Source organism: Chelon labrosus, assembly GCF_963514085.1.
Source record: "Chelon labrosus genome assembly, chromosome: 14".
Taxonomy (NCBI): Eukaryota; Metazoa; Chordata; class Actinopteri; order Mugiliformes; family Mugilidae; genus Chelon; species Chelon labrosus.
The window spans coordinates 9,118,014-9,144,096 of NC_140347.1; the positions used below are offsets into that span (position 1 = coordinate 9,118,014).

At 41.2% G+C, this 26,083-nt stretch overlaps 1 protein-coding gene across 1 annotated transcript in view; it reads left to right on the forward strand.

The window, feature by feature from the left end:
* The first annotated feature begins 5,460 nt into the window (after nucleotides 1-5,460).
* The window catches only part of opn5 (opsin 5), a 46,627-nt gene continuing 26,004 nt past the window's right edge, over nucleotides 5,461-26,083 (forward strand). Inside the window, exons 1-2 of the mRNA XM_084560209.1 lie at nucleotides 5,461-5,633; nucleotides 25,753-25,872. Of these exons, the coding sequence (XP_084416335.1) occupies nucleotides 5,501-5,633; nucleotides 25,753-25,872 (253 nt within the window). The 5' untranslated portion in view covers nucleotides 5,461-5,500. The remainder of the gene's footprint in view (nucleotides 5,634-25,752; nucleotides 25,873-26,083) is intronic.

Here is a 26,083-nt window from a genome sequence, read left to right on the forward strand (position 1 = left end):
CGGCTGACAAATGTTTGGGTCCAAACGCAGCATTTAAAACCGTTGAGGCGATGGCTACAACGAGTATAAGTAAACAGAACAGGTCAATATGCTGTCCTTTACTACCAATCAATTCACTCATTAGAGTTGGCCTCAATGTCAATGGTCAATTTTTTTTTGTCATTACAACTGGAATATGTTAAAAATAACACGTCTGCCCTATCCCATAATTTAAACCATCAATGTGTAATGACTACGAATCAGATGAGTGATGCAAACACCACATCATAGACGTTTGAGGTAATGCAGTTGAGCTCTTAACTGCTCAACTCCTTAATCCACTATTCCACTAAAGTCTCAGGCTGTTGCATGCTGCAGTTGCTGTACTGTATAAAGCCCAGGTCAGTATTTAAGGAAATACCGTACATACCATGCACTATTGCCCGTTCTGAACTGTATATACATCAGGAAGGAAGAGCTCATTCCTTCTGCATTCTCTAACGTTTCCCATCCAGTGTAAACTGGATGCATGGCTGTCGTCGCTGTAATAACGGCGCTGTCTTGGGTCAGCCTCTTAATTGTGATCGTTCCAGACAATGGCCGGAGTGCTTATGTTCGCTTGGCCCACGGAGTGAAGTGAAAACAGAGGTTGGAGGTGAAAGCCAGGGCAGGTAGAAGAGTGTGAACTGTGTGATTTTCACACCAGAGGCTGGCAGTAGCCTCTTGTCTCAGAACAATGATTAGTGTTATGCTCTTCCAACTGCAAAATCCTGCAATATGAACAAAAGATACAGTGATTATGCTATACTTCAATACACATAATTTCATCTGATGTAACATATTAGAATGCTCTGTCCAGAGATTTGTGCACACACAAAGCAAACACTGCTAATTTCCGAGGTCTTGTAATAGCCAGACTCTCTTTATTACAATGCTCCACTACAGAAGTAGCTTTATAATGGTTGGAACATTAGCAGCCGTCCTCTTTTCCATTTTAAATGGAATAATTTGCTCCCTGTAGAATGAAAAACACGTAGTAAGTAGGTGCTAGCAGGTGTTTGCTAACTGACTTGGGATCATTATCTTGGTTGGTAATAGTTGAGTTAGCGTATTTGGGAATCGCTCGCATGTGTGTTCTTTATTTATTGTTAAATGACTTGGAGGTTAGAGCAGCTTCCTCTTGGGTTTTCACCATACTTCCTCCTCAGACTGACGCTACAATTCCAGGAATATGGGCCAGAGCCTCTACGTTTTGTCCAAGAGTGGAGCCGATGACCCGCCCATGCTTCCTCTAGGCTCACTGCCCTCTTAGTTTGATTAACGCAACAGAAATGTTGGATTATACAATGCACTTATTTTTTTTTTTTTCCTTCCCTCACGGGACCGCTTCACAGAGCGGTTGTTGATGGCACCGGTCAGTCATCATGATGTCACATCCTGTTTTTATAGTGTTGAATAACTAACTAAAACAAAACGTCTCAGAAAAATCGACACACGAACATGAACAATATTATATTAACTGCATATAATAACAGAATTAGAATAACAGAAACCATTGTTTAAAAAAAAAAATTGTATTTGATGTGAGTGTTTTAGTTTGGCCCAAGTCCCATCCACTAACATGGAGGGGGCGGAGCTTATGACCTATACTGCAGCCAGCCACCAGGGGGAGCTCTACATGCTTTGAAATGACATGTTCTGTCATGGCGTCCACTTTTACTACAGTCTACAGCAGAAAACACTGCTAAACAGTGTAGCAGAGTCTAGGGACGTACTCTGCAATACGTAATTTCTGCTTTTTCAGCTAAGCTCATGTATTTCTCTAGCGCCGGCCTTTATAATGTCTTCTGGGGCAATTCCTCAGTCAGCAGCAGCATTACAAAGTCACTATAAGCCCCTATTGTCTGGTCATTTATATCAGCCCAAGGACTGTTGTGTGATATTATGGACAACCTGTACTGATCCTTTGTGTTATTTTTAGAGTATAGCTGAAATACATGTGGTGTGGCTGCAACCGCAGTACTTGACTCAGAAAACTATGACTATTACCACAGCGCTGCTGAATAACACTGCTGCTTGTTGCCTTGTGAATTATGTCCCTAAAGTCAGCCATGGTATTCAGGTGCAAACCTAAGAAAGAGGCTGCTCTAACTTGTCATTTAATAATAAATTAAGTTCCTAAATACGCTAATATAACCATCCCCATCCAAGCTAAGGATCCCATTTCAGCTCATGGGGACATTACTGCCCAACACTGGTTACTGTAAGGCAGGTAGATTTTTCCATTATTTGGCGCTGAATCCACCGTGCTTCCTTATATTACATCTTTTGCAGCCACGTTCAGTTTGCACACTAAGACTGTTAAAGTGAAGACAAGAGTATATTGTATATTGTGCTAATGACGAAGCATAGGTTTATGGAACACGGAGGGATTAGCATTGCCAATTGATGTGGCCACCCTAACACATATTCCACAACGTAGAGCAATTAGTTGAAACCTACTCCTTCTTCTTGTTATGTCTTGCTCTTCTTGACAACAGCTCCATGGCATTTCCGACTGATCTTAGTACTAGAGATAATTGAACACATTGTCATGTCTTGGCCCCCTTCACTCTATCGCCTCTGGAAGATGCAAGGGTTCCATCTGACTGGACTGGAGCTCCTTTTAGCCCGGCTGTTTTGCCATAATAGTAAAGTGGGAAGGTAAAACTGGATTTTTTGTTGGTTAGAGCGTAACAGTGAAAGGCAGGAAGCATTATTGTAGGTCAGTGACACAGCAGGAAAAAGGAAATTCTTCACCTTTCTCTGCATTCAGAAGTGTACAGCATATATGCGTGTTCTTATGCAAGATGTAGGAATGCATGTAACCTCAATACTACACACATTACTCAACAAAGAAGTAGACAAAATGTGACTTTTAAGGTTTTAGTAGGTTTCATGTTTTTCTTGGCACCCCGCTAGCCAGTAGCCCACCTTCTACCTCTCTGGCTGCCTTCTCAGTGGTTCAACGAAACCAAGTATGATTCTACAAATTCTTAAAGAGGAATTACCGTTTTTTGCAACCTGGACCTTATTTCTGGCATAAAATATGATCGTTTACTCACCTAAATAACTTTGGCGTCAATTGGACTCATTCGGAAGATATTTAGATCCAGCGGAGCGCCGCGTATATCCATATAGTGGGATTAGCCGCTGCATGTCCGCAAATAGACAACAGCTAACTCCGGACTCAACGGGGAATAGCACTAGTATACGATAACAAAATATTGGTGAAATGAACGAGTTCTGCGGCAGATAATTAATTATTTAGAGGCTGCGTTTCGGTGCCCCATTCACTCCCACTATATGGATATAAACGCCACTCTGCTGGATATAAATATCTTCCGAATGACTCCAATTGACGCCAAAGTTATTTGGGTGAGTGAATGATCATATTTTATGCCAGAAATAAGGTCCAGGTTGTAAAAAAACGTAATTCCCCTTTGAGTACAATCTTTCCTTCATTATTTCCATTTAATATGGAACTTCTTTCTTCATAGACTACCTTTCACTCCAAAACATTTTTTGTGGGGTAGGTTTATCTGGAGTCCGTCCATTGGTAACAGGTTATGCTCTGGCAATCTACTGGGCCAATTAAATCATGTGGGCACACTTTATGTGGTGATGGACAGAGCAGCACAGTCATATACGTCATCTGAGCGCCGTGAAGTTAAAATGGTTTACAACAAAATGGCGTTGGTCTGTCCAGTTGCACGTGGAGGTGTTTTTTTCTCTGTATCAGTTGACACATGTCCCATAATTTAATCAATTATGGCATTTTGCTGGACTCATATTCTGAGAAGAACTGACTTTGGTTACGTCAGACTAACAAAACCGTATATAAACATTAAAAAATTGGCTTCAAATTATAAAGTTCTGTGCTCCTGCGAAATGTTATTTAAAAGGTGACAATCTGCATACTGAGTGATACTGTTTTCATCCTCACCGTGTGAGATTTGAGTCTCTATCTGGGGAATTATATAAATTAAATAAATAAATAGAATAATCAGTGTGTCTGAGAACACGAACATAATGACAGAAGTGCTAGACAAACAGATATCTCGGTTGTAGTTCCGCGAAAATCATTGCCTTTGGGCTAGCAATATCTGATGATGAACATATTGTTAAATTTTGCAGTCGATCAGTGAATACTGACAATGTTTCATTCCTCTTTTATGGGAAATACTGTTTCATTTTTATTTAAATGCTGGGTCACATGCACCATTGCTCTGTGGGACATAAGCATTTTAATTAATGGTGTTTTACGTTACATTACATTAGTGAACAGAATGGTTGGTTTGCTCGTGGACAGACTCGTTGCTCTTTTCGTGTGCCCTGTGGAAGCTGATGGCCGTTTGTGGTTGGCCCCCTGCAACGGGTCTGTTTTCTTTTTCATTCTTTGAATGAACTGCTTGCATTGTGCACACTAGTGTGTCCTTGTCTGCGACTGTCGACGCGACAAAGTGCTTTAAAGCTGAAATTGAATCACGGCGCTATTTCGACAAGTGCCGCGTTAGTGATAAACTCCCAGGGAATCAACTGCCGCAGCTCCACACAGCTGTATTTTACCGTTAGTGGCACACCGCTAAAACAGCTTCCAACCTTCCAGTAAACAATTATGAAATAGTTTGCGTGACTCGATTAGAAAATGAATTGGAACACAGTGAAATCCAGCATGCGATAACGAGGGAGTTAATTTGTAATTTTCTTTTTTTTTATGATAACATTTTCAACCGCACAGCTCATTTATTTTATGTCACTCTTGATTTTATAATGTCGCTTTTGGCTCTTGCCCCGTAAGCTAGCGAGTTCACTAACTGCCGTGTTAGCATTTTATATCCACGGCGCAGAAAAACCACAGAAGATTAGATCAGAAGTCTCTGTTGCCATTCTATTTGTTTGTACATGGGAATTGCTGGCGAGCTGTTCAAATGGCATATTCATTCGCCATAAAAACACAGCACAGGGCATTCTAATAAAAGGATAAAGGTTAAACATACAGCACAACGTCAAATTTGCGCAACAGGGATCTGAAGCAGCTGAATGGAACGATGCCATCGCCTTATATTAGTTTTCCTACCGTGACGAAAATGTATTTTGTCTCGACAGCCTCCACAGTTGAGGCCCACCTACACCGAACCACACTCATAATCTTATCAGTCAAAAAGGCAGCAAAATGTGCTGTCGGTTTCTCCTCCTGGCTTGAGCGATGGAGGACGGTCTCCAGTTGACACCGGCGACATCTGTTTCTGATATCTGTCTCGGGGGATTGGGAGTGTGCATTTCTGTTAAATATAAGCTATGGTCACGCGAATATAGATACACATTTGCATTCCCGAAACTGCATCTATTGGTGGATTCATTCTGTTTTGTGTCCTGTTTACCTGATGCCTTACATGAGTGCTTGTTGAGTGTTTTCAATTCGAGGAAGCAGCTCAATTGTTTTGGCCTTTTCCTCCACTTCACAGGACATTCCCCGCTGATGGCAGTGATGGAGAACGAGACATGGCAGCACCCCTCATACATGCCCCATTATCTCCTCCACGGTGACCCTTTCGCCTCCAAGCTCTCCAAAGAAGCAGATATTGTTGCAGCTTTTTACATCTGTATCATAGGTCAGTGTCTTGTTTTATAATCGTCCGTTTTGCTGCAATTGCTGAATAAAGTGTGTATTTAATGGCGTATCTGTCTGGCTCTGTGCAGCTTCAACCCAAAGACTGATACTGGAAATATTTAGGGATTGATCAGGCCATTTAGAAGCAGTCCGGGTCTACTTTGTTTTAGGTTCAGGACAAACAGGAAGTGGTCTTTAATGGGCTTACTTTGGCTGACTATGAAGGAAGTGCACCGTGGCTCTGTGGGAGATTCCTCAAAAGCCTTCGAACACCGTTTCAGTGTGATGTAAATAAGGAAAAATAACATGTGCACTGCACTGATGGAGGCAGTTGAAGGGAACCAAATAGTGCAAGTAAGGAAGGGCTAATAGTTAATTACAGTAGAGTCAACCAGAAAATGACAAACCTAGCCAAAATGGCAAACTACAGAGTCTGGTATGTATAAATTTTATTTATATAACATTAATGACAATACAAATTGTATCAAGATGCTTTACAAAACCCAGCCTGACACCCCTGAGCAAGCACGAAGGTGGCAGTGGAAAAGAAAATCTCCCTTTTAACAGGGAAGACGGGAAAAGATGAAAATGAATGCACATTAAAGGACCTTTAAAGGGGAATGACCGTTTTTTACAACCTGGACCGTATTTCTGGCATAAAATACGATCGTTTACTCACCCATATAACTTTGGTGTCATTTTGGAATCGTTTGGAAGATATTTAGATCTGTGTATATCCATATAGTGGGAGTGACTGGGGCACCGAAATGCAGCCTCTAAATAACGCATTATCTGCCACGAAACTCGTTAATTTCACCAATATTTTGTTATGATACGTTAGTGCTATTCCACATTGAGTCTGGAGTTACCTGTTATCATCATCCGGGGTCTGTAGATTGACCTACTAACTTCTGACCTGGATGATGTCATCTCTGAGCGCCGTGCGCACCCTGCGCTACTGCTTTTTGCAACATGGCTGAATATTTTTCCGAATCTGAGGTTGTGGACAACGGCTTTGTTTATGATGGACGTCCTTACCGTTTTGAGCCAGAGTATACGGATGAGGAGCTCATTGAAAGGAGGATGCGGAGGCAGAGAGAGGAACAGCTGGCCAAAGAACAACAAACGCGAATAGATAACAGGTAACTCTGGACTCACCGGGGAATAGCACTAGCGTATCATAACAAAACATTGGTGAAATGAACGAGTTTCACGGCAGATTATGTGTTATTTAGAGGCAGTGTTTCGGTGCCCCAGTCATCCCACTATATGGATATAAGCGGTGCTCCGCTGGATCTAAATATCTTCCGAACAACTCCAAATGACACCAAAGTTATATGGGTTAGTAAACGACCGTATTTTATGCCAGAAATAAAGTCCAGGTTTTAAAAAGATAGATATATAGGACTGTACAATATCACAGCAAAAACAGAATCTGATTAATTTCAATTAGGCAGTCCATGATCTTAAAGACATCTTCTAATTCTTATTTTTTGTCTAGACAGCATTACAATGTGCCACCAACTGATAGCAGCTCAAGCTGCATGGTACTGCTGCAGCGGCGTTTAACGAAGTGTCACAAGTTGATGAAAAAAAGGGGACAAGTACATGTAATAATATAATAAACTAACGATATTAGCATGGAAGAATGGAATTCAGATTTCATGGTCGGCTGAGCGCTGTACAACATAGCAGCTAGCTCGCCGTTTACAAAAACGGGCCTGCAACTTCAGCTCCAGCCATAAGTTGACATGCGTATTAATGCTAATGCGGTGCAAACAGCAAACAAAAACCACTGATAAAGTTTTATTATATTAATTTATTAAGACATGGAGGAAACAGGATGAAGTATGATTTAAGTCAGTGAGCTAGCATGAACAATGGCTTGACCCTGGAACAATGACGGGCAAATGAAGGGAAATCATTATTAATTGCGCCTTCTTGCCAGCTTGTCATGTTAAAATATGTATATATATATATACATACATATATATATATATATATATATATGTATGTATATATATTCAATACAATGAAAAGTACAGATTAACTGATTCGAGAGCATGGTTATGTATTGGGTCAGCATAATTCTTTTTAAGGTTCCTTCTCTATTCTTCTCAAAACCCTAGTCTTCACAGTAAAGTGATCCACTAGAAGCCACACAAGAAGAAACCCCCATCTATGGAAAGCAGTAAGCTGTATCCCTGAAGAAACCATCGAGTCTAAATCAGACCTGGCCACATGGGTGGTTAGGTCCCCATGGGTTTCAGACCCATCACTCCATTGAGCTCTTTCTGTGATTTTCTCTTGTTCTCAAAAGAATGTAAGTCTCTAATGTCTTTTGGTCTTAAACCGGGTCCTTAGGAACATTTTCTTTCTGTGAAGATGACTGACTTCAATTACTAGCATTCAACGGAAAATCTAATTAGTGACCTTTTCTGGTAATGCAGTCTCTTTGGAGACCCTTTAGCAAGGCAGGAGTACAAAGAGGGGTCATTGTTGAAATAAGTAAGCAGTGCCGCTTAAAAGTTTTTGCGCCACCCAGAATTTTCTACATTTCTGCACAAAAATTACTCAAAAACATCAATGGGCATGAAGAGAACGCAGTTAAATTAACGAAACTAAACTATTATACTTGTGTATTTGTTTATTCAGGAAAATGAATGAACAGTACATATCTGTGAGTTGCAAGATTATGTGCACCTCTAGAAGCATTTTAAGTTCATTTTAAGGCAAAATTAGAGTCCATCTATTCAGAAGTGTTTTCAATCAATGTAATGAGACTCAGGTGCCATTCAGTGCCCTGTTTTATTTAAAAAATAAGGCATTTGTCACAGTCTGAGCTTCACAACACGTATGTGTGGAACTGTATCGTGGCACAGACAAAGAAGCTTTCTCTGGAGCTCAGAAAAAAAGAGTTGCTGTTGCTCATCAGGCTGGAAAAGGATTACAAAACCATCTATAAAGAGATTGGAATCCACAGATCCGCAGTCAGACTGTGAACAATTGGAGGAGATGTAAGACGACTGTTAACCTCCACAGGAGAGGTCAACCAGCAAAGATCACAACAAAAGCAAGACACGTAAACATGTGAGAGGTCACAGATGAGCCCAGGGGAACTTCTAAGCAACTAAAGGCCTCTCTCACATTGACTAATGTTAATGTTCATGAATCCACCATCAGGATAACACTGAACAACCATGGTGTGCATGGCAGTGTTAAGGGCAAAGGCATTGCTCTCCAAAAAAAAACATTTCTGCCCATCTGCAGTTTGCTAAACATCATGTGGACAAGCCAGAAGACTGTTGGGAAAATGATTTGTGGACTGATGAGACCAAAGTACAATTATTTAGTTTAAAGGAGCAACGTCATCATCAGAACATCATCTCGTCTGGGGGGAAACATGGGGCCGCATCCGATGGATCAGTGAATTCTGAATTATACCAATGAATTCTACAAACTTAAAATCTGTCCGTGAGCTGAATCTGAAGAGAAGCTGAATCATGCAGCAAGGCAACATCCCCAAAAATAAAAGTCGTTCTACAACAGAACGGTTAAAGAAGAACTAAATGAATGTTTTGGAATGACCACATCAAAGTCCTGACCTTAATCCAATAGAAATGTTGTAGAAGGACCTGAAGACAGCAGTTCATGTGAGGAAACCCACCAACATCTCAGAACTGAAGCGGTCCTGTACTGAAGGATGGACTAAAATTAATTAAAGCTGCTTAAACCACTCATCAGCAGTTACTGGAAACATTTAGCTGCTGCTACTGCTGCACAAGAGGTCAAAACAGATACTGAAATCAAGGTTTCACTTACTTTTGCAAACCACAGACATCCACAGACGATTAATATTCTTGAATAAAAACATGCACAAGTATAATATTTCTGTTTGATTAAGCTCTGCTTTCAGGACCTGCATGAAAGTAGCTAATGTTTTGAGTCATTTTTATGCAGAAATAGAAAATTCCCAGGAACGCTGTACATCATGAACTGATTTACAGCATGTAAAGTCCTGAATGCTAATAAATCAACCAACCTCAGTGGCCGGAGAAAGGATTACAACTCTTAGCTGTGCAATCAAAGATAAGACTAGACATCCATTGTGTGTTTGACCCACTTTTCTCCAAACTCCAATTCAAAATCCATGTCAAAGCTTCCCAGGCAGCTCGAGATCAGCAAGGGAAAGCCTATGTAGTATATCCTTGGAGGACCATAGATTCTGCCAGTCAAAAACATTTTCTTTGAATTTCTATGGTTAGGGTTAGGGTTAAGATACTAGGCATTATTGCTGATGTTACCCATGCTGGTCCTAAATTGAATCAAGGGGACAACTGTTATAGGAAAAAAAGAGTAATTTATCCTGAAAAGATGACCCAGATGGCCTTTTCCTTGTAATCCCACCAAAGGAGATTGGAGATTCCCAAGAGATTGTCTCTGTTGTTCTGTTGTACCTTTAGTGTGTCAGCACCTCTTCATCACCATGGAGACCCCCATACCTTAGCTGGACGTGGTGAAAACAATGCGACTCACTGTCTGTCAGAGGAGGCATGTCGTAGTAGTCTCTTACTGGCCATGTTCCTATAGACACACATGAATCTTGGCAGAGTTTATTGTTGTCACTGTAGCTGGTGGTGGTAGCTGCAGTTGTTTTTTCTCATGCTAACATTATATGCAGAAGCTCTTCATTGCTAGGAGCTTGCTTTACCCAGTCTGTATTTATCACTGGTTGGGTAGGTGTTGACTTTCCAAGCTCTGTTGACTCATTTGTCTCTGATGTCTTTACGCCCTTCTGGAGCTCGGTAAACATGATTATACGGTTATTGTAGACAGAGTAGTCGAGAATGACGACGAGTGTGCATCATGTAGCGGTCCCTGCATGGTGCTGTAATTTAGAGCCATTATGGATAACCCAGAGAGCCTCCTATGGAGATTGCCGAAGAAGAAAAACAGTCGCTGCACGTATACATTTCATGGTACACCACAGAGTAAAATGCAGAAGTTCCTTGGAGATGCCGATCCCCAGACAATGCCATGATGGCGGTGGATGGAACCACCACGCTGAGCTTCAAAACTGCTCTTTGAGAATGATGATACAGTGGCTTTGTCCACCTTTATCTACAGTTCATCTATCCAGTCTATTACCTGCTAACAGGAGGAGGTGTCACTCCTATGAATTGCGGACAACCAAATTCACAAGAATAGACTCTTTCACCATGAAAATTGCTTGATGGTTGTGAATGTGACAAACGGAGAAGCAGACTCAGGGGACTATGGGTTTTTGGTCATAACTATATTTTGCACTGGTTTTGTAAATACACTGCATTGAGCAAATGTTGTTTTGTGTGTTTTGTTTGAGCTATGTCTGGTGTAAAGGTTTGTTCATTGTCCTTTGTGGAGGTTTACTGACTATAGTAAAAATAATAAATTGTCTGAGGAAGCCTTTGACTGGCAGCCTAGCACAACAACAGTGGCAGCTACAAAGGTTATTTTCCATGGAGATTTTACAGAGTTTTACAAATGCAGAGATGTCTCACTAATGTAGTGTAACAACCCTTTCCCCCATAGCTTTTTTACTGCATCTCACTGTCGTTGGCAGAGTTTGCTCAGGGTCCTTTTAATCTCAACACAACACGGATGTGCAGCGATCACATTTGTATTTGTATCTGTCTTTTGTTGAGGCATTTGCTGCCTTCGTTCGATTTGTATTCAAATGACACACAACAATCCAAGCCAGTACCTACGCAGCCAGAGCTAATGAGCTAGGCTAATCCCCTCCTCCACACGTGTACCCACTGACTCTCACATCACTTTCATTTTATGGTCTGACAAGAGCATATTATTCAGTGTATTGATTTGTGTAAAGACAGATCCCACACAAACCAGATTCTCTGGAATTCTTTTATCTGTCAGAGGAGATTTTCTGACACCACTACACTCTGTGTATGTCATCCTCTGTCTTTTTATGTTAGCTGCACCCATGGTATGAGGAGGCGGCGATTTATTAACATTATCAACATGTACTTGATACGTTTCAGATTTATTTATGACCTATTTCAGAAGGATGCAGTACAGTATATTCTATTACTGATTCGCCAAGAGATTTAACTTTGATTTAACTTCGCTGATTTGTGATTGGAAATGCATCTGTAATATCTTTAAGAAGGTCAACATTCACACTCACATGCACGCCTACAGCAGCTCAGAGTAATCAATAAACCTGGCATACTATGGAATGTGAGAGGAAACCCATGCAGGTACAGGGAGAACAAGAAAACTTGAGCCCAGAACGTTCAAGCTGTGAAGTGTTAGCTTAAACGTTAATGGAAATGGAAATATATGACGTTTAGCTTTATAGGTCTACATGCACATAAACAACTTGTGTGTGCAACTAATGAGTGCCCCAATCTAGACTGCCATCCTGACTGCCAGAGAAAAGAGAGAGACACTTTATACTTCCATCATATTTTTGGAAAGCTGCACAGGTGTGAAATTGTGCTCAACCTTATCACCTTATCTTATCAACATAGCATTTTAACTCCCTGTCATTCAGTACTCACATTTAGGGGCCGTCCACACGGAAACGCAAAAACGAAGAAACGCAGAAGTTTTGCATCGTTTTGGCCGATCGTCCACACGTATCCTGTAAACGCATAGCCCTAAAACGCACTTTTCTGAAAACGGGTCCCAGGATGGAGAAATTCGCAAACGCAACTCTTGCGTTTCTGTGTGGACAGAGAGAAATGGAGAAAACGATGATGTCATCGCCACACCCCCGAGCAGCCTTCCACCTCCCGCAAGACGTCTCATAACAACATCAACAACAATGGCGGACTACATGCTAGTTTTCCTGCTGGAGAAGATATTGAGCCTATTAGGGTTACTAGGGCAAAATATCATGCTCCTGTGCCACCACGCTGAGCAAAAAAGGCGATTTGTAAACAGCGCTCAAGATTTGTGCGCATGCTCCGCCTCTTCCTCTCCGTTTTTGGTGAATTTCTGAAACTGAAACAGCACCACCTATAGGCCTGGAATATGAAGTAGCGTTTTCGGTCGTGCTAAAACGGATCTGTGTGGACGCGGATATTTCTTGAAACGATGCCCTCGAAAACGGAGAGGGAAAAAATCGTTTTCGTACGTGTGGACGTGGCCTTAGTGAGGATGTAGCTCTGCTAGATAAGGTGGTTATTAATGAAGTAAATAAGTAAAATGAGTTAAAAATTCCTTGATTAATACAACTTGTAGAGGGAACAGAAACAGTCTCCTCCTCACTGTTATAACTCATCACTCTCTCTCCTGCACCTAGTACCAAATATCACTGAAGCAAGCAGCTATGGTCTTTGTATGTAAAAGTCACAAAAGCCTGTGAAAGCCAGGAACTAAACAGCTAAGAGGGGCTGCAGAATCAGTGTCAGCAGTTTAGTGTGTGCATAAAATAAATAGGTATTATAAAAATGAGATTTGCTGCACCCTCTTCTCCGAGAGCTGTATGAGCTGTATTCAGAATCTTAAAATGTAGAAAACCAAATATAACATATTAAGAAACTAGTTCTTTGTAAAGATGAAAAATATAGGTATTTACTTGAGGGTATAACTGACTGTGTAACTGCAGGATCTAATAGTTGCACTGGGTGGCGGTGGCATCTGCTGTTATTCTCAAACTGACACATACAGAAGCCATTGGGGATTACATGTAGAGAAATTTTATATGAAGGAAAGAAAATAAATGTCATCTGATAATGTGTTGGAAGAAGTCTCACCCCCTGTACAAACCCTTTCCTCGCGGTTCACGCAGTGTCAGCAGCTTTTATTGTACTCGAATTTAATCAGGTAGACAAAATGACAAGCAAATGTAGAGACGCTTTTGACCAGTTTGTCGCAACAAAAAAGAGAAAGCCAACTGAAGAAATCACCATCAGAAAACATATCCAAATGAGTCAAATTAAGTTTTTTAATCGATCTTTTATGTATGTATTCCACCCTTCAACCCCAAACGCATGATTATTTCACTTTTCTTTTTGCATTCTATATGCAATTTTTTGTAGTGACGTCCATTGAAGTGTGTCCTGGAATCAACTTTTTGCCTATTTGCTGATCCCCATCAGGGCCAGGCTCACGTAGTTGGTTGATTTCCTTTAAATGAATATAGCTGGGCAGTAATTGACTTCAGTTGGTTGTGTTCTGTTTGACTTCTAGTGCTGCTGTAATACGCGGTGCTCAGTGTTGCCCAAGGGGCTTTGGAACATGTAGAGGGAATTTCTTCAAATCTGACTCCAAAGTTCACTTGGGCCTGAGGATGAACTGAATAGAATCAGATGGTCAAGGGTCAAGATCATTGGTACATATTGTTTTGGGCAATGGCTCGACGGAAAAAAATTGGATTATTTGCTGTAAATATTACAAAATTACACACAAATGTCTAAAAGGTCAACAACACCATGACAGCGTAATGCTATGTAAAAACACTTGTATTACTTTTCTACAAGATCTTCTCTACATACTCTATATTATATGAGTCTGGACCATAGACTATAAGAAAAATGGATGTCATGACAGCTCCTCAAAAGTATGCAAAGTAAGCATGTGAAGCTCCCCCTGGTGGCTGGCTGCAGTAAAGCTCATAGGCTCCACCTCCTCCATGTTAGTGGATGGGACTTGGGCCAAACTAAAACAATGAAGTACATGCCAAATCATTTTGGTTTCTGTCCCTCATGGATGTACATTCAAGAGTTCATTCAAGATTCTTCTGAGAAGTTTCGTTTTGGTAATTTGATGCTATGAAAACAAGATGTGACGTTGTGATGACTGTCAGTTGCCATTGACAACCGCAACATGGAGCAGTCCCACGAGAATCAAACGCAAGGGCCAGTGAGTCTAGGTGAACTGTGGGTGGGTCATCGATAGCGCGGCTCCGCCTCAGACTCCGCCTCCAGACTGGTGCAAGATGGTTCAGCCCATATCCCTGGGATACTAGCGTCAGTTTGAGGAAGTGGAGATGAGTCATCCATTTTTTTTTTTTAATTTTTTTTTACAGTCTATAGACGGTCATAGGTGTAAAAAACAGCATTTAGGTGGAAATTCTATTCCGTGTTAGGTTTTCTCACTTTGTTGCAAATCTGTTGATGTTTTCTTTTAACTGAATGTGTTGTTAGTTGAGTATTGTATTGGCTGTAATTTTACCTTCATGCTGCACGCAGGGTGGCCTGCGGGTGGGTAATTGATTAATTACTAATTGCATGCTCGTGGACAAGCCAAGTCTGTTTAGTGATTAATAGTTAACACAGTAAAAAGACACATACTCTCTAATGGAAGTTGGTTGTGGCTGAGAAACAGAATACAGGAAGATGAATACTAGTATTGTCTGTCTATGGTCTCATGTTAGTATTTCTGTTTGTCATGGTTCATCAGGTTTTTCTGATACGATCACAAAACAATCTTCATACCATAAGTTCGGATAATCATGAATGTAAAGCTTGAACATTCTCTGCCGAAAGCGAAGAAGCACATGCATCAATGAAGCCTTACACTCACAGCCTCACAGAGAATTGGAGCTTTGCTTTTTGCTTTTAGAGCAAATTGGGAACCCAGTGGCCATAGTCTGATGACTTAGACCCTGGGGGCAACAGTTTTGAACCAACCAGTGTTTCCGAGCAAACCAGGCACCTTTCAGTGTTTACAGTGCAACTCACAACTTTGAACCTATGAAAGGAGTTGCTTGATAAACGCAGTGTGTTAGCAAACAGAAAGAAACTGCTGGTTCAGACAGAATCATGGTTTTGAAGACCCTCCTCCAAAACCTTGCTGAGATTTGCAGTTATGATTAATGGCGACCTCAGCTTTTAATGGTGTGAGCAAAGTTGGAAGCGAAATAATGTTGAACCTAATTGTCCACTCAGGGAGGAGGTTGAGGTCGATGGATGGGTAGACAAAGTATTTAACTTTAACGAGAAAGCCCGTTTCTTCCTTTTCATTTCCAACCAAGTCACAGTTTGTGTTTTTTTTTTTTTTTTGACGACTGCTTTGTAAACAATGGCAATGACGACAAAATGCCTCTTTTTGTAGATTTTCTTTCTTTTCACAGAATGCCTGATGTTCATCTTCTGTAGCCCATTACACGTTAGGACATCCATGGGAATCGTCTACATTTCAATGGCTTTAGGAATCACTTCTTAAAGGGGAACTACTGTTTTTTACAACCTGGACCTTATATCTGGCATAAAATACGATCGTTTACTCACCCATATAACTTTTGTGTCATTTGGAGTCATTCAGGAGATATTTAGATCTGCTATGGTTCGTCCACAACCTCAGAATCACAAAAATATTCAGACATGTTGCAAAAAACTAGCAGTAGCAAATTACAGGTAAACAAGCCGGTCGTCGCGGGTGCGCGTGGCGCACATCATCTCAGTCTGTAGGTCAATCTACAGACCCTGGAAGATGATAACAGGTGACTTCGGACTCAACAGGGAATAGCACTAGCATGTCATCAACATATCAACAAAATATTGGTGAAATGAACGAGTTTCATGGCAGATAATGCCTTATTTAGAGGCTGCGTTTCGGTGCCCCATTCACTCCCACTATATGGATATGCGCGGATCTAAATATCTCCCGATTGACTACAAATGACACAAAAGTTATATGGGTGAGTAAACGATTGTATTTTATGCCATAAATAAGGTCCAGGTTGTAAAAGACAGTAGTTCCCCTTTAAGTTAAGAGGGCTGATAACATGCTGTTGTGTGTTTGGCACAGTATTTACCACTCAGAAATTTAGCTGCAATGCTAATATCTCTAGCAGCATATCATATAAGTGGGCTACTTAATAGTTCAAACACAGCAGCCTAGAATACGAAGATAGCTACAGATGGACAGAGGAAGATATATCATGATATGCTTTGGGGGATATGCGGTTATCCAATTTAAATTCCATTTTCACACATTGCTCCACTTGGGAACACTCCAACTGCGCAGTCTGAGATCCTTGATTTTTGATTCCGTTTTTTTTTTTTTTTTTTTTTTTGCCTGGTGCGGTACATCATATGAGCACATGGAAATGATGACATGCACAATCAGCCCTTTGCTTTTTTTTTAATTAAATTAATTTTGCTGCAACTGCCCTCACAAATAGGTCCTCATAGATGAATCTAGTTTATTTAGCCCGGAAAAGTACGGCACATCACATAGGCTGAATGGGAAGCATTTATTTGTCTGGTTTTAATAAAAGTAAGAAAAAATTAGAAGTAATGTTCTATCCCCTCCGCTGCTGAAAGCTTGGTGGTCAGATTGTTGGAGTGATTGTGGTTTTGTTCAGGCGTGTCAGATAAAAGAAGGTTTCTGCATTCAGTTCTGCGCGGCCGTGCACACAAAAGGCATTCATGTGGAAGGGAGAACATGAATAAACGGATAAAGATGATGCAGTATATCTCAAAGCTGACACTCCTGTGCATATTACTATAATAAATGTAGGTTGCGCTACTCTCTTTTGCTGTAAAATATAATATACAGTGATTTAAACTAAGCTAATGCATAGCTTTACTGTACATTCCCTGCACTAAACGCCGCTGATAGATCAAATACTTTTACTCACTGCTGTATATACGCAGTCTGAGTTTTGGACAGGACACGCCTTGCCTCTTAAGTTTCCGAGCATTAGCAAAATGTTACTGTTCAAAATGTCACTTGAGTGTCCGTGAAAAGAAGCTCTGCTCGCGTCGCCCGGTGGTGCTGCTGTCATATTGTTACATTAAAACTGCTCCATGCTATCTAAAATGCGTGCCACGAAGCCCGCGTTTGCACTGCATGCACAGCAGTATGTGGCGTCTTTGCCCCTAGGTTATCTGCACCACAAGCTCCATTTGTGCCATCGTGCAGAGCTGTGTAAACAGAGCAGAGTTTGGCGAGAAAGTAGAAGAGGAAATGGAATATGTGCATGCTGCCTATCTGCTAATGTTACAGTGTTTACATAAAGAATGACTGAAATGTTAATTAGTGACGTAGGACTCAAAATTCTAAGTTTGGGACTTGAGTGTTACGATCTATTTATTTTGACAGCCAGTTGTCAGTTTTTGATTATTAAGTGGCACGGATAAAACTACTAGGGTACATCAAATCTGAAACAATAGACATTATGATGTTCCAGATCTTTGCCTGAGGATATTTTCTCTAGCTGGATCTCTTTGAAATTTATTTGACTACCCCTGGTCAGGTTCAACGAGGGGCAACGCCGGGATGCGAGCAGCTGTCGAACTGTCCGGTGTTCGCTCCAGGAAACCCTGCACTGTATATGGCTGTGTCCATGCATGACCAAACTCTTTTATCGGACGTGGGTGAATACCTCCGCATAGCATGAGCATCTTCCCTTTTAAAGGCAAAGTAGCGGAGGGAACGGACTTTGATCTTAATGAGTTTCTCAGCTGAGAGAACGACTTCTATAATAGCTCAGCCACAATCCAGATGGATCGCTTCTGACAGCGATGCTGAGTAGTTTGTCATTAAAATGAAGATAAGCAATTCATTTGTTTCATTTGTTCATTTGTTGCGCGAAATAATACATCAAAAGGGTGGTTGGTGTGGAAGAAGTCCCACGTGAGATTAAGTACATTATTCTGTTAGAACTGTAGAGACATAGAGTGGAGGATTATGTTTTATAGTGTGAGATCAAGTGTAATCTGAGTATAATCACTACGAGAGATTCGTTGGGCTGGCGGTTTATCTGCAACTACAGCGCCCAGATGCTCGCATTGGAAGGAAATGTGGCGTATAGCATGCAAATTGTGCAGAGAATTTGTTTTAGCTGGCCCAGTGTTCACTGCATGAACATTTAGGTGTCTTGTTCACGACGTGGTCATCCGTCTCGAATGAATACAATGTCGACCAGCCGATCGGCATGGTTCAGGAGAAACCAGCGCTTTCTAGCTCCTTAGCCTCCTAACCTCCCAGCTGACTGGAGCTCTTCTGGTTTCCAGGAATATACTGGCAAAATGTACTGTATGTACCAGCTGGCCATTGGCGGTAGATGTTGCGGTTTGTTCAAGCGCGACTTGTTGGTCGAGACGTGGACAACCGTGAGCTGACGCCTTCATTGCTGGTAGTTCTTTGGCGTCGGTTGGGTGAGACCTTTAATGCTACTAAGGTTAAAATATGAGCTGTTATAAATCATTTTATATCTGTTATGGCTGATGTGTGACAGCATCCTTTAGTACTCACTGTGGATGCAATGGCGCAATGGAGGATGTTAAGTGATGTTGTTATAAAGCCCAAACTCTGGATCAACAAACAATCTGACAGTAGCCAACTTTTCTTTTAACAAGGATCACTTGTGTTAAAAGGTAGAGACGTCTAACCTGACCAGCCTAAGTTGAGGTTGACAGGTTGTCGTTGTTTGCTTTGTTGTACATCCACTGTACGTAACTGCAATAACCTAGCATGTAAGCTTCAGCTGGAGGTTCCTTGGCCAGAGCATAGACTGTATATAAATATGAACAATGCGTCCCCACTTGCTTGCATTGGCCAAACTGACGCTATTTTCCCGGGGATACAGGTGGTGCTATGTTGCGAGTTTGGAACCAGAGTCTGCGCAGTACGGTCGGATCGATGACCCGCCCACACTTCCTCTAGTCTCATGCGTGTTTTTGTTTAATTAGCGCTGCATTCTGCTCTACCTCCACCGGTTACAAAGAAATGTTGGATCATACACTGTACTTGTTTATTTATTTATTTTTTCCTACTCTCACGGTCCTATGGGGCCGCTTCACGGAGCAGTTGGCACGGCAGCTTGTACTGATCATGAGGTCACATCCTGTTTCTGTAACATCAAATAACACAAAATAACACAAAACTTGAATATGCATCAGTAGTATGTTAACTTCTTATATAAACTATCCTTGAGAAAAAAATATTTAACATGTACTTTAGTGTTTTAGTTAGGCCCAAGTCCCACCCACTAACATGGGGGGTGGAGCTTATGACCTATACTGCAGCCAGCCACCAGGGGGAGCTCTACGTGCTTTGGCTTCACTTTAGAGGAGCTGTTCCATCGTCCATCCTGGCTGGACAGAAGCAATTTATAACTACACCGTCAGAAAAAGCATATATTTTTTGTTTTTATTTCCAAATTAAAACCATAACCAGTATGAACCCGAGAGCATATGAAAAGAAAAAGCTCAACTTTTTCTTCAACCAGAGAGATAATCAAATACTTCTCAGTGCAACACTATTTTTGGGAGTCAGAAGGGCTCAGCCGTTCTGGTCCAAATCATCCTAATAAAGGGTCGGTTTCATGTGCTTCCAATTGTATTTTGTTTTTCCAAGAAAAGTTCAGCAAAACACAGTATTGAGGAACTGACTAGAGTACATGACTGACTCTAGGCTATATGGCATTGTCACCCCGTATTAAATCTTTAGAAATGTTTTGGATTTCTTAGTCGCACATGATTTTGCCCGACCAAAACACCTTTGTGCTTGTTGCCAGCCACGGTAGTCGTCTGGCCGACGATCAGACAATCAGGTTTGAGGAGACAGTAATGTGATTTTTAAGAGTTTACTCCTGTAATTTACTCTGCATTAGAATGAATCAAACCTGTGAGCCTGATATCCAAGGTATTTGTTTCATTCTCACTTTAAATACTGGCATTTCATTTGACTCTTGACAGTATGCTCAGAGCAAATTTGATTATACTGACTTTTGCTAAAATACGACCTTGTGATAACAGTTCTGGTCTTACTGTGTCTGTACTGTAGATAACCTGCCATTGGTTAACCCCTTTCGTTGGGCCACTCCTGAAAACATACATGATTTGAACTACTATTCCAAATTCTGTTATATTTTTTATTGACTGATAAAATCCGATAAAATCTTCCAATTTTACCATTTGAAGTGTTTTTTACCTTCTATTGTTCCATTTAGAATGTTGACACCATAACATATAAAGGATAAAGCATAAGATGTAGAAGGTTGTTACGACTCAAGTGATAACTTCACGTCTTACAAACATTTTATATGGTTCTTCAACAGTGACTTATAAATTGTAATGGACAATGTGATAACAACTAACTGTCTATTCACACACCAAAAAAAAAGTTAATTTCCATTATGAATCTTATGCCAAACCAAAGTCTGATTTGGAAATTTTACTTTTTATTAGATTTATTAGGATTTATTAGCTTTTCTTACAAGTAACAAAGGAATGCATCCCCCCCGTCACACATTATTTACTGTTACATGTTGGTCAACACATTTTCAAAGTACAATTTTACACTTCGGGTTGCTGAGGATGAAGGAAAATGCTGCAGGGGTGGTTGTGTCAGTTCACATTATAACACATTGTATATAGATCATACTGAAAGAACTTGAAAATGAAAGGAACATGACAATGCTCAGTGTTTTTTTTTTTATTCAACTTTTGACACTGCTGCACTCTTGTCTCATTCAATTTAGTTGTTACGGAGGTGTCAGGCCGCTAGACGGTGACGTCTGTGACGATTTGATGGCCTGCGCTGTGATTCAGAAGTGATTGCCTGAAGCTTTTGTTCGTCACGTTCGTTCGAATCACAGCCGCAGTGAAAGAAAAGCTGACATATTTCTAGTTATTTAAAAAAAAGGACTTTGTTTGAAACTTTGTTTTCGACAATCAGTTGCCCTTTCCACCAAGGCCATGTAGCTACAACAATAACTGTATTTTATAATTAAATGTATATATAAAAAAAATAATCAAAAAACTGAAAAATTAAATTGAAATCAAATGCAATTAATCTGAGCTTGACCTCGGGTTCTCTCCGGGTACTCCAGCTTCCTCCCACTGTCCAAAGACATGCTCGTTAGGTTCGTTGGTGATTCTAAATTGGCCGTAAATGACAGAAGATGACGACTGCTCACTCACTTCCATTTCTTCTTATCACAGAAGACAGACTCCGTGAGGCTAATGTCACAAAGCGCTTACTGACTTACTCTTGGGGGGAGTATGCTCCTTGAAGTGATGGATGCATTTACATCTTTTTAACATCTGGTGCTTCTTTATGTAGCGAATACAATGAAACATGGCTTCCAGCTGCGAGGCAAAATTTCACACATAAACCAATTAGGCAAACTGACTTGTCGTAATTGTTAATTCTACAATTGTTAATTATATTTCCCCCACAAAGTCAGCAGTACAACTGCAGGTAATTAGTGTCAGGGTTTCCATGGTTACAGATGTCAGCTGTCCCTATCTTAGGGTTCAGGATGGCAATATTAAGTTACAGACAGCTTTGTTTTGCTTTTAAGAATCTGACAGAAGATATTAGTTAATTAATAATAAACTAAAAGTTTTATGACTGACACAGATGTTAAAAGGAACTGAAATCTCAGATCAATTAAAGCAGTAATCACTAAAAACGGTTGTAAGTGGCCAGTAAGGTGCCTTTTATATTTAGGCCCGGACTGTGTGAAGGCGCCCAGATGATTTCAAAGTGGCAATCATGCTGATAAGAAGGTAACAAATCAGCACAATCAGCAGGAGCCCTGAGGATTGAACTAAACCCACGGTGAAACTGCACAGCTCTTAAATTGCCGAGCAGGAACGGGATCGTTGGATTAGTTTGGAGCAATCGTGGACTGTCCTAATGGGATCACATCTCTTGGAGAAGCTTGGCAACAGTGTTCTGTGCTAATCAAGCAGTAGTTCATACCTCTCCTGCTAAAACCAGAATAGAGTGGAGTCTGGTAATGAATAATACAGGACACACATCACTGTAAATCTAATTCTGTTCACTCTTTACGCCTGTGATTTCCAGTCCAGCTCTGGGTCCTGCCACCTGCAGAAGTTCTCTGATGACTCTGCAGTGGTTGGGTGTGTTAGAGATGGACAGGAGGTGGAGTACAGGACACTGATCGGAGACTTTGTGGAGTGGTCCCAGGCAAACCACCTAGTCCTGAATGTGGACAAGACCAAGGAGCTGGTCATTGACTTCAGGAGGAAGAGGACACCAGCCCATCACCATCCAGGGCCTGGAGGTGGAAGTAGTGGACCACTATAAGAACCTGGGAGTCCACATGAACAGCAGACTGGACAGGAGGGACAACAGTGATGCTGTGGACGAGAAGGGCCTGAGTAGACTCTACTTCCTGAGGAAGCTCAGGTCTTTCAATGTCTGCAGCAAGTTGCTGGAGATGTTCTACCAGTCTGTACTTTGCTGTGGTTTGTTGGGGGAGCAGCACCAGCAAAAAGGACATAAGTAGGATCAACAAATGGATCCGAAAGGCTGGACATGTTATTGACAGTGAGTTGGAGTATCCAAAAAAGGTTCAAAAAGGCAACTGGACTTGCAGAGTTTTTTGAGAAGACATTTCACCACTCATCCGAGTAGCTTCTTCAGTTCTAGGGGACTGGTGACCTTCACAGACATACAGTGAGTTGGAGATGCTTCTCTCAGTGAGGGACAGAAGGACACTGGACAAACTGCTCTCCATCATGGACAATCCATCTCATCCACTACACCAGACTATAGAGGGACAGTGGAGCTCATTCTCCAATGGATTGATCCAGCTCCGCTCCCACAGTGAATGCTACAGGACGTCATTCATACCAGACTATATTCAGCTGTTCAACAACAAGATAACTCCATGTTATTCATGTTAATGGACACTATTGCACCTTACTGTCATTCCTATGTATATAATATATATTCTACCGTCCCTATTTCTTGTACATTTCTTTGTATGCTAATTCTACACATTTTATACTATTTTTATTTTATTTTACTAGATTTTACTTTTAGTTTATTGAATCTTTCTTTTACTTGTGGTTCTTAAGAGTGTTACTTAGCTGCAACTAAGCTGCTGTGACCAGGCAATTTCCCTTGTGGATCAATAAAGTTTATCGAATTCTAAATCAAAGAGAATGTGTGGTCTCAGTTACGTCTCAATTGCGCCACTTGAAGCGTTAAATCCCAGGTCCCAATCAGAAATGATGCTAAATAAAGGTACAGACGTTTGGCTTCACATGAAACATCTTTGCTCTTGCTGTCCAGTTTCAAACGTAGCTTTGCCCCACCAGCTCTCTATAACCACGGTGAATCAAGTGCTTGCTGTGCTGCATGCGTAATGCGAAAGGGTTCGCTCAAACCTGACAGATCCCAGAGAGAATTATTACCTCGCTCACTGCAGCTTTACAGCTCCCTGTTGTGGTTTTATGGGCGCATGTGGTCTCACCGCTCTAATTATCTTCCAAGTAGTTTCCGTCAGCGGCGTCAGGCACACCGGCATTAATGACACACGGCACGTGCAGGCAAACACAGTGAGCGCAGCAGGTCTAAAGAGCCACAGAGTTTAATCACTAGCTGATAAGGAAACTAAATATGGGGTAATAGGCAAAATGGCAAAGCACGTGAGTACATTAGCTTGTTAACAAGATCTTTAAGATTTTTAGCCAAGCTTAGCTCCCAATCAGAATGCCACACATACAGTACAGCCCTTCTCCTTTCCGCTGTGAGCAACTTGAGTCAAACTGACGACTCTCTACGGTGCCTGAATGCTACTAATGCTATTAAACCAGTTTGCATCTGAACCTGAACCATCTCTAATGGTCGGCAAAATATAATATTAGAAGACGATGTCAGATCATCATAATATAATCATAATCATAATTATCATCACCAGCCCGTCATTATTATATTGATACAGTTATTAGCTACCTTGTCTTTGGGTTACAGTGTGGCATCTGTGCTCTTGACATCATGCTTCAGGTGTTAATATTGAAGTCATGGAAGTAAAAATGGTTTGTCTGTGCGTCACTATAAGCTACGTTAATCTTACCTTGACACAAACGCCACCGCCTAACAAGTTTCACACATCTCAAATTGGTGTTGAAGCTGCCAACACCTTAGCGGTGTGGCCTCTTATCAGTGCCCTCTTCTCGACCTTCCTGTCAATAATTCCATGGTAGTAATACGATGATGAATTGGTAAATACTCAGATAAAACAGACTAGAACAGACCAGACGAGACAAGACCAGACCAGAAAAGACAAGACCACACAAGACCAGACAAGAAAAGATCAGATAAGACAGACAAGACCAGACCAGACCAGACCAGACATGACATGACCAAAGCGTTTAGTTTGAGCTTTGGGTCTTACATTTGGCACAGACTGTTGAGTAAGGTTCTGAAAACAGTTAAGGCCTCACAGAAATTCTGGAGCTAACAAGCTAGCTTGATTGGTAGCTAATTGCTGTAGTAGTCATTGTGAAAACACTTGTCAACTTGCTGTTGACCTTGCTGTGAAAATGCTTTACAAGACCAGACCAGACAAGACACGACCACACAAGACCACACAAGAACAGATAAGACCAGTCTGAACCAGACCAGACCAGACCAGACCAGAAAAGACCAGACCACACAAGACCAGACCAGACAAGACAAGATCAGATAAGACAGACAGGAAGAGATCAGACAAGACCAGACCAGACAAGGCAAGATCAGATAAGACAGACAAGAACAGATCAGACAAGACAAGAACAGATAAGACCAGACCAGACGAGAAAAGACAAGACCACACAAGATCAGACAAAAACAGATCACACCAGACCAGACAAGACAAGATCAGATAAGACAGTGAAGAACAGATCAGACAAGACCAGACCAGACCACACAAGACCAGACCAAACAAGAACAGACAACACAGACAATAATAGATCTGACAGGACCAGACCAGACAAGAACAGATAAGACCAGACGAGATCAGATAAGACAGACAAGAACAGATCAGACAAGGCCAGACCAGACAAGACCACACCAGACAAGACCAGACAAATACAGATAAGACCAGACCAGACCAGACCAGACAAGACATTACACAAGTAAAGCGTAAATAAAACAAAAGTAGTTACATAAAATAAAATAAAGTTGGAACAAGGGAAACATTTGGGACAATGGATATACATGTTCCAGGACAGTTTATACATGTACATGTGCAACATGTGTGACTAATGGTGGCACTTCGTAGCACTATAGTGAGTTAAAAACTGGCTCTAAATTGACAATGTTTCAGGTTTTGGCTCTTTGGGGGACGGCCTAAATAGTATAAATGGAAACTCAACATTGAAACTCATCGGTCTCCCCTTCTCTCTCCTTTATAGGAATCATGTCTGCAACAGGGAATGGCTACGTCATTTTCATGACCATCAAACGCAAGACCAAGCTGAAGCCTCCTGAGCTGATGACTGTAAATCTAGCCATCTTCGACTTTGGCATATCAGGTATTGTGATGAATTGATTTGTTAGAATTTGTTAGAGTTAGAAGTACGAGAGGAGCATTATTTGTCTAGGCTATTATCACATCGATGGACCATCGATCATCTCTTTGTTGTGTCTGACTTTCAGGTCTGCACTGCTCTTCAGGTATAACAGCCTCATTTGTAGTTCATTTTGGTTTCAATCATCTACCTTCGTGACTGTGGCTTCGTGAGG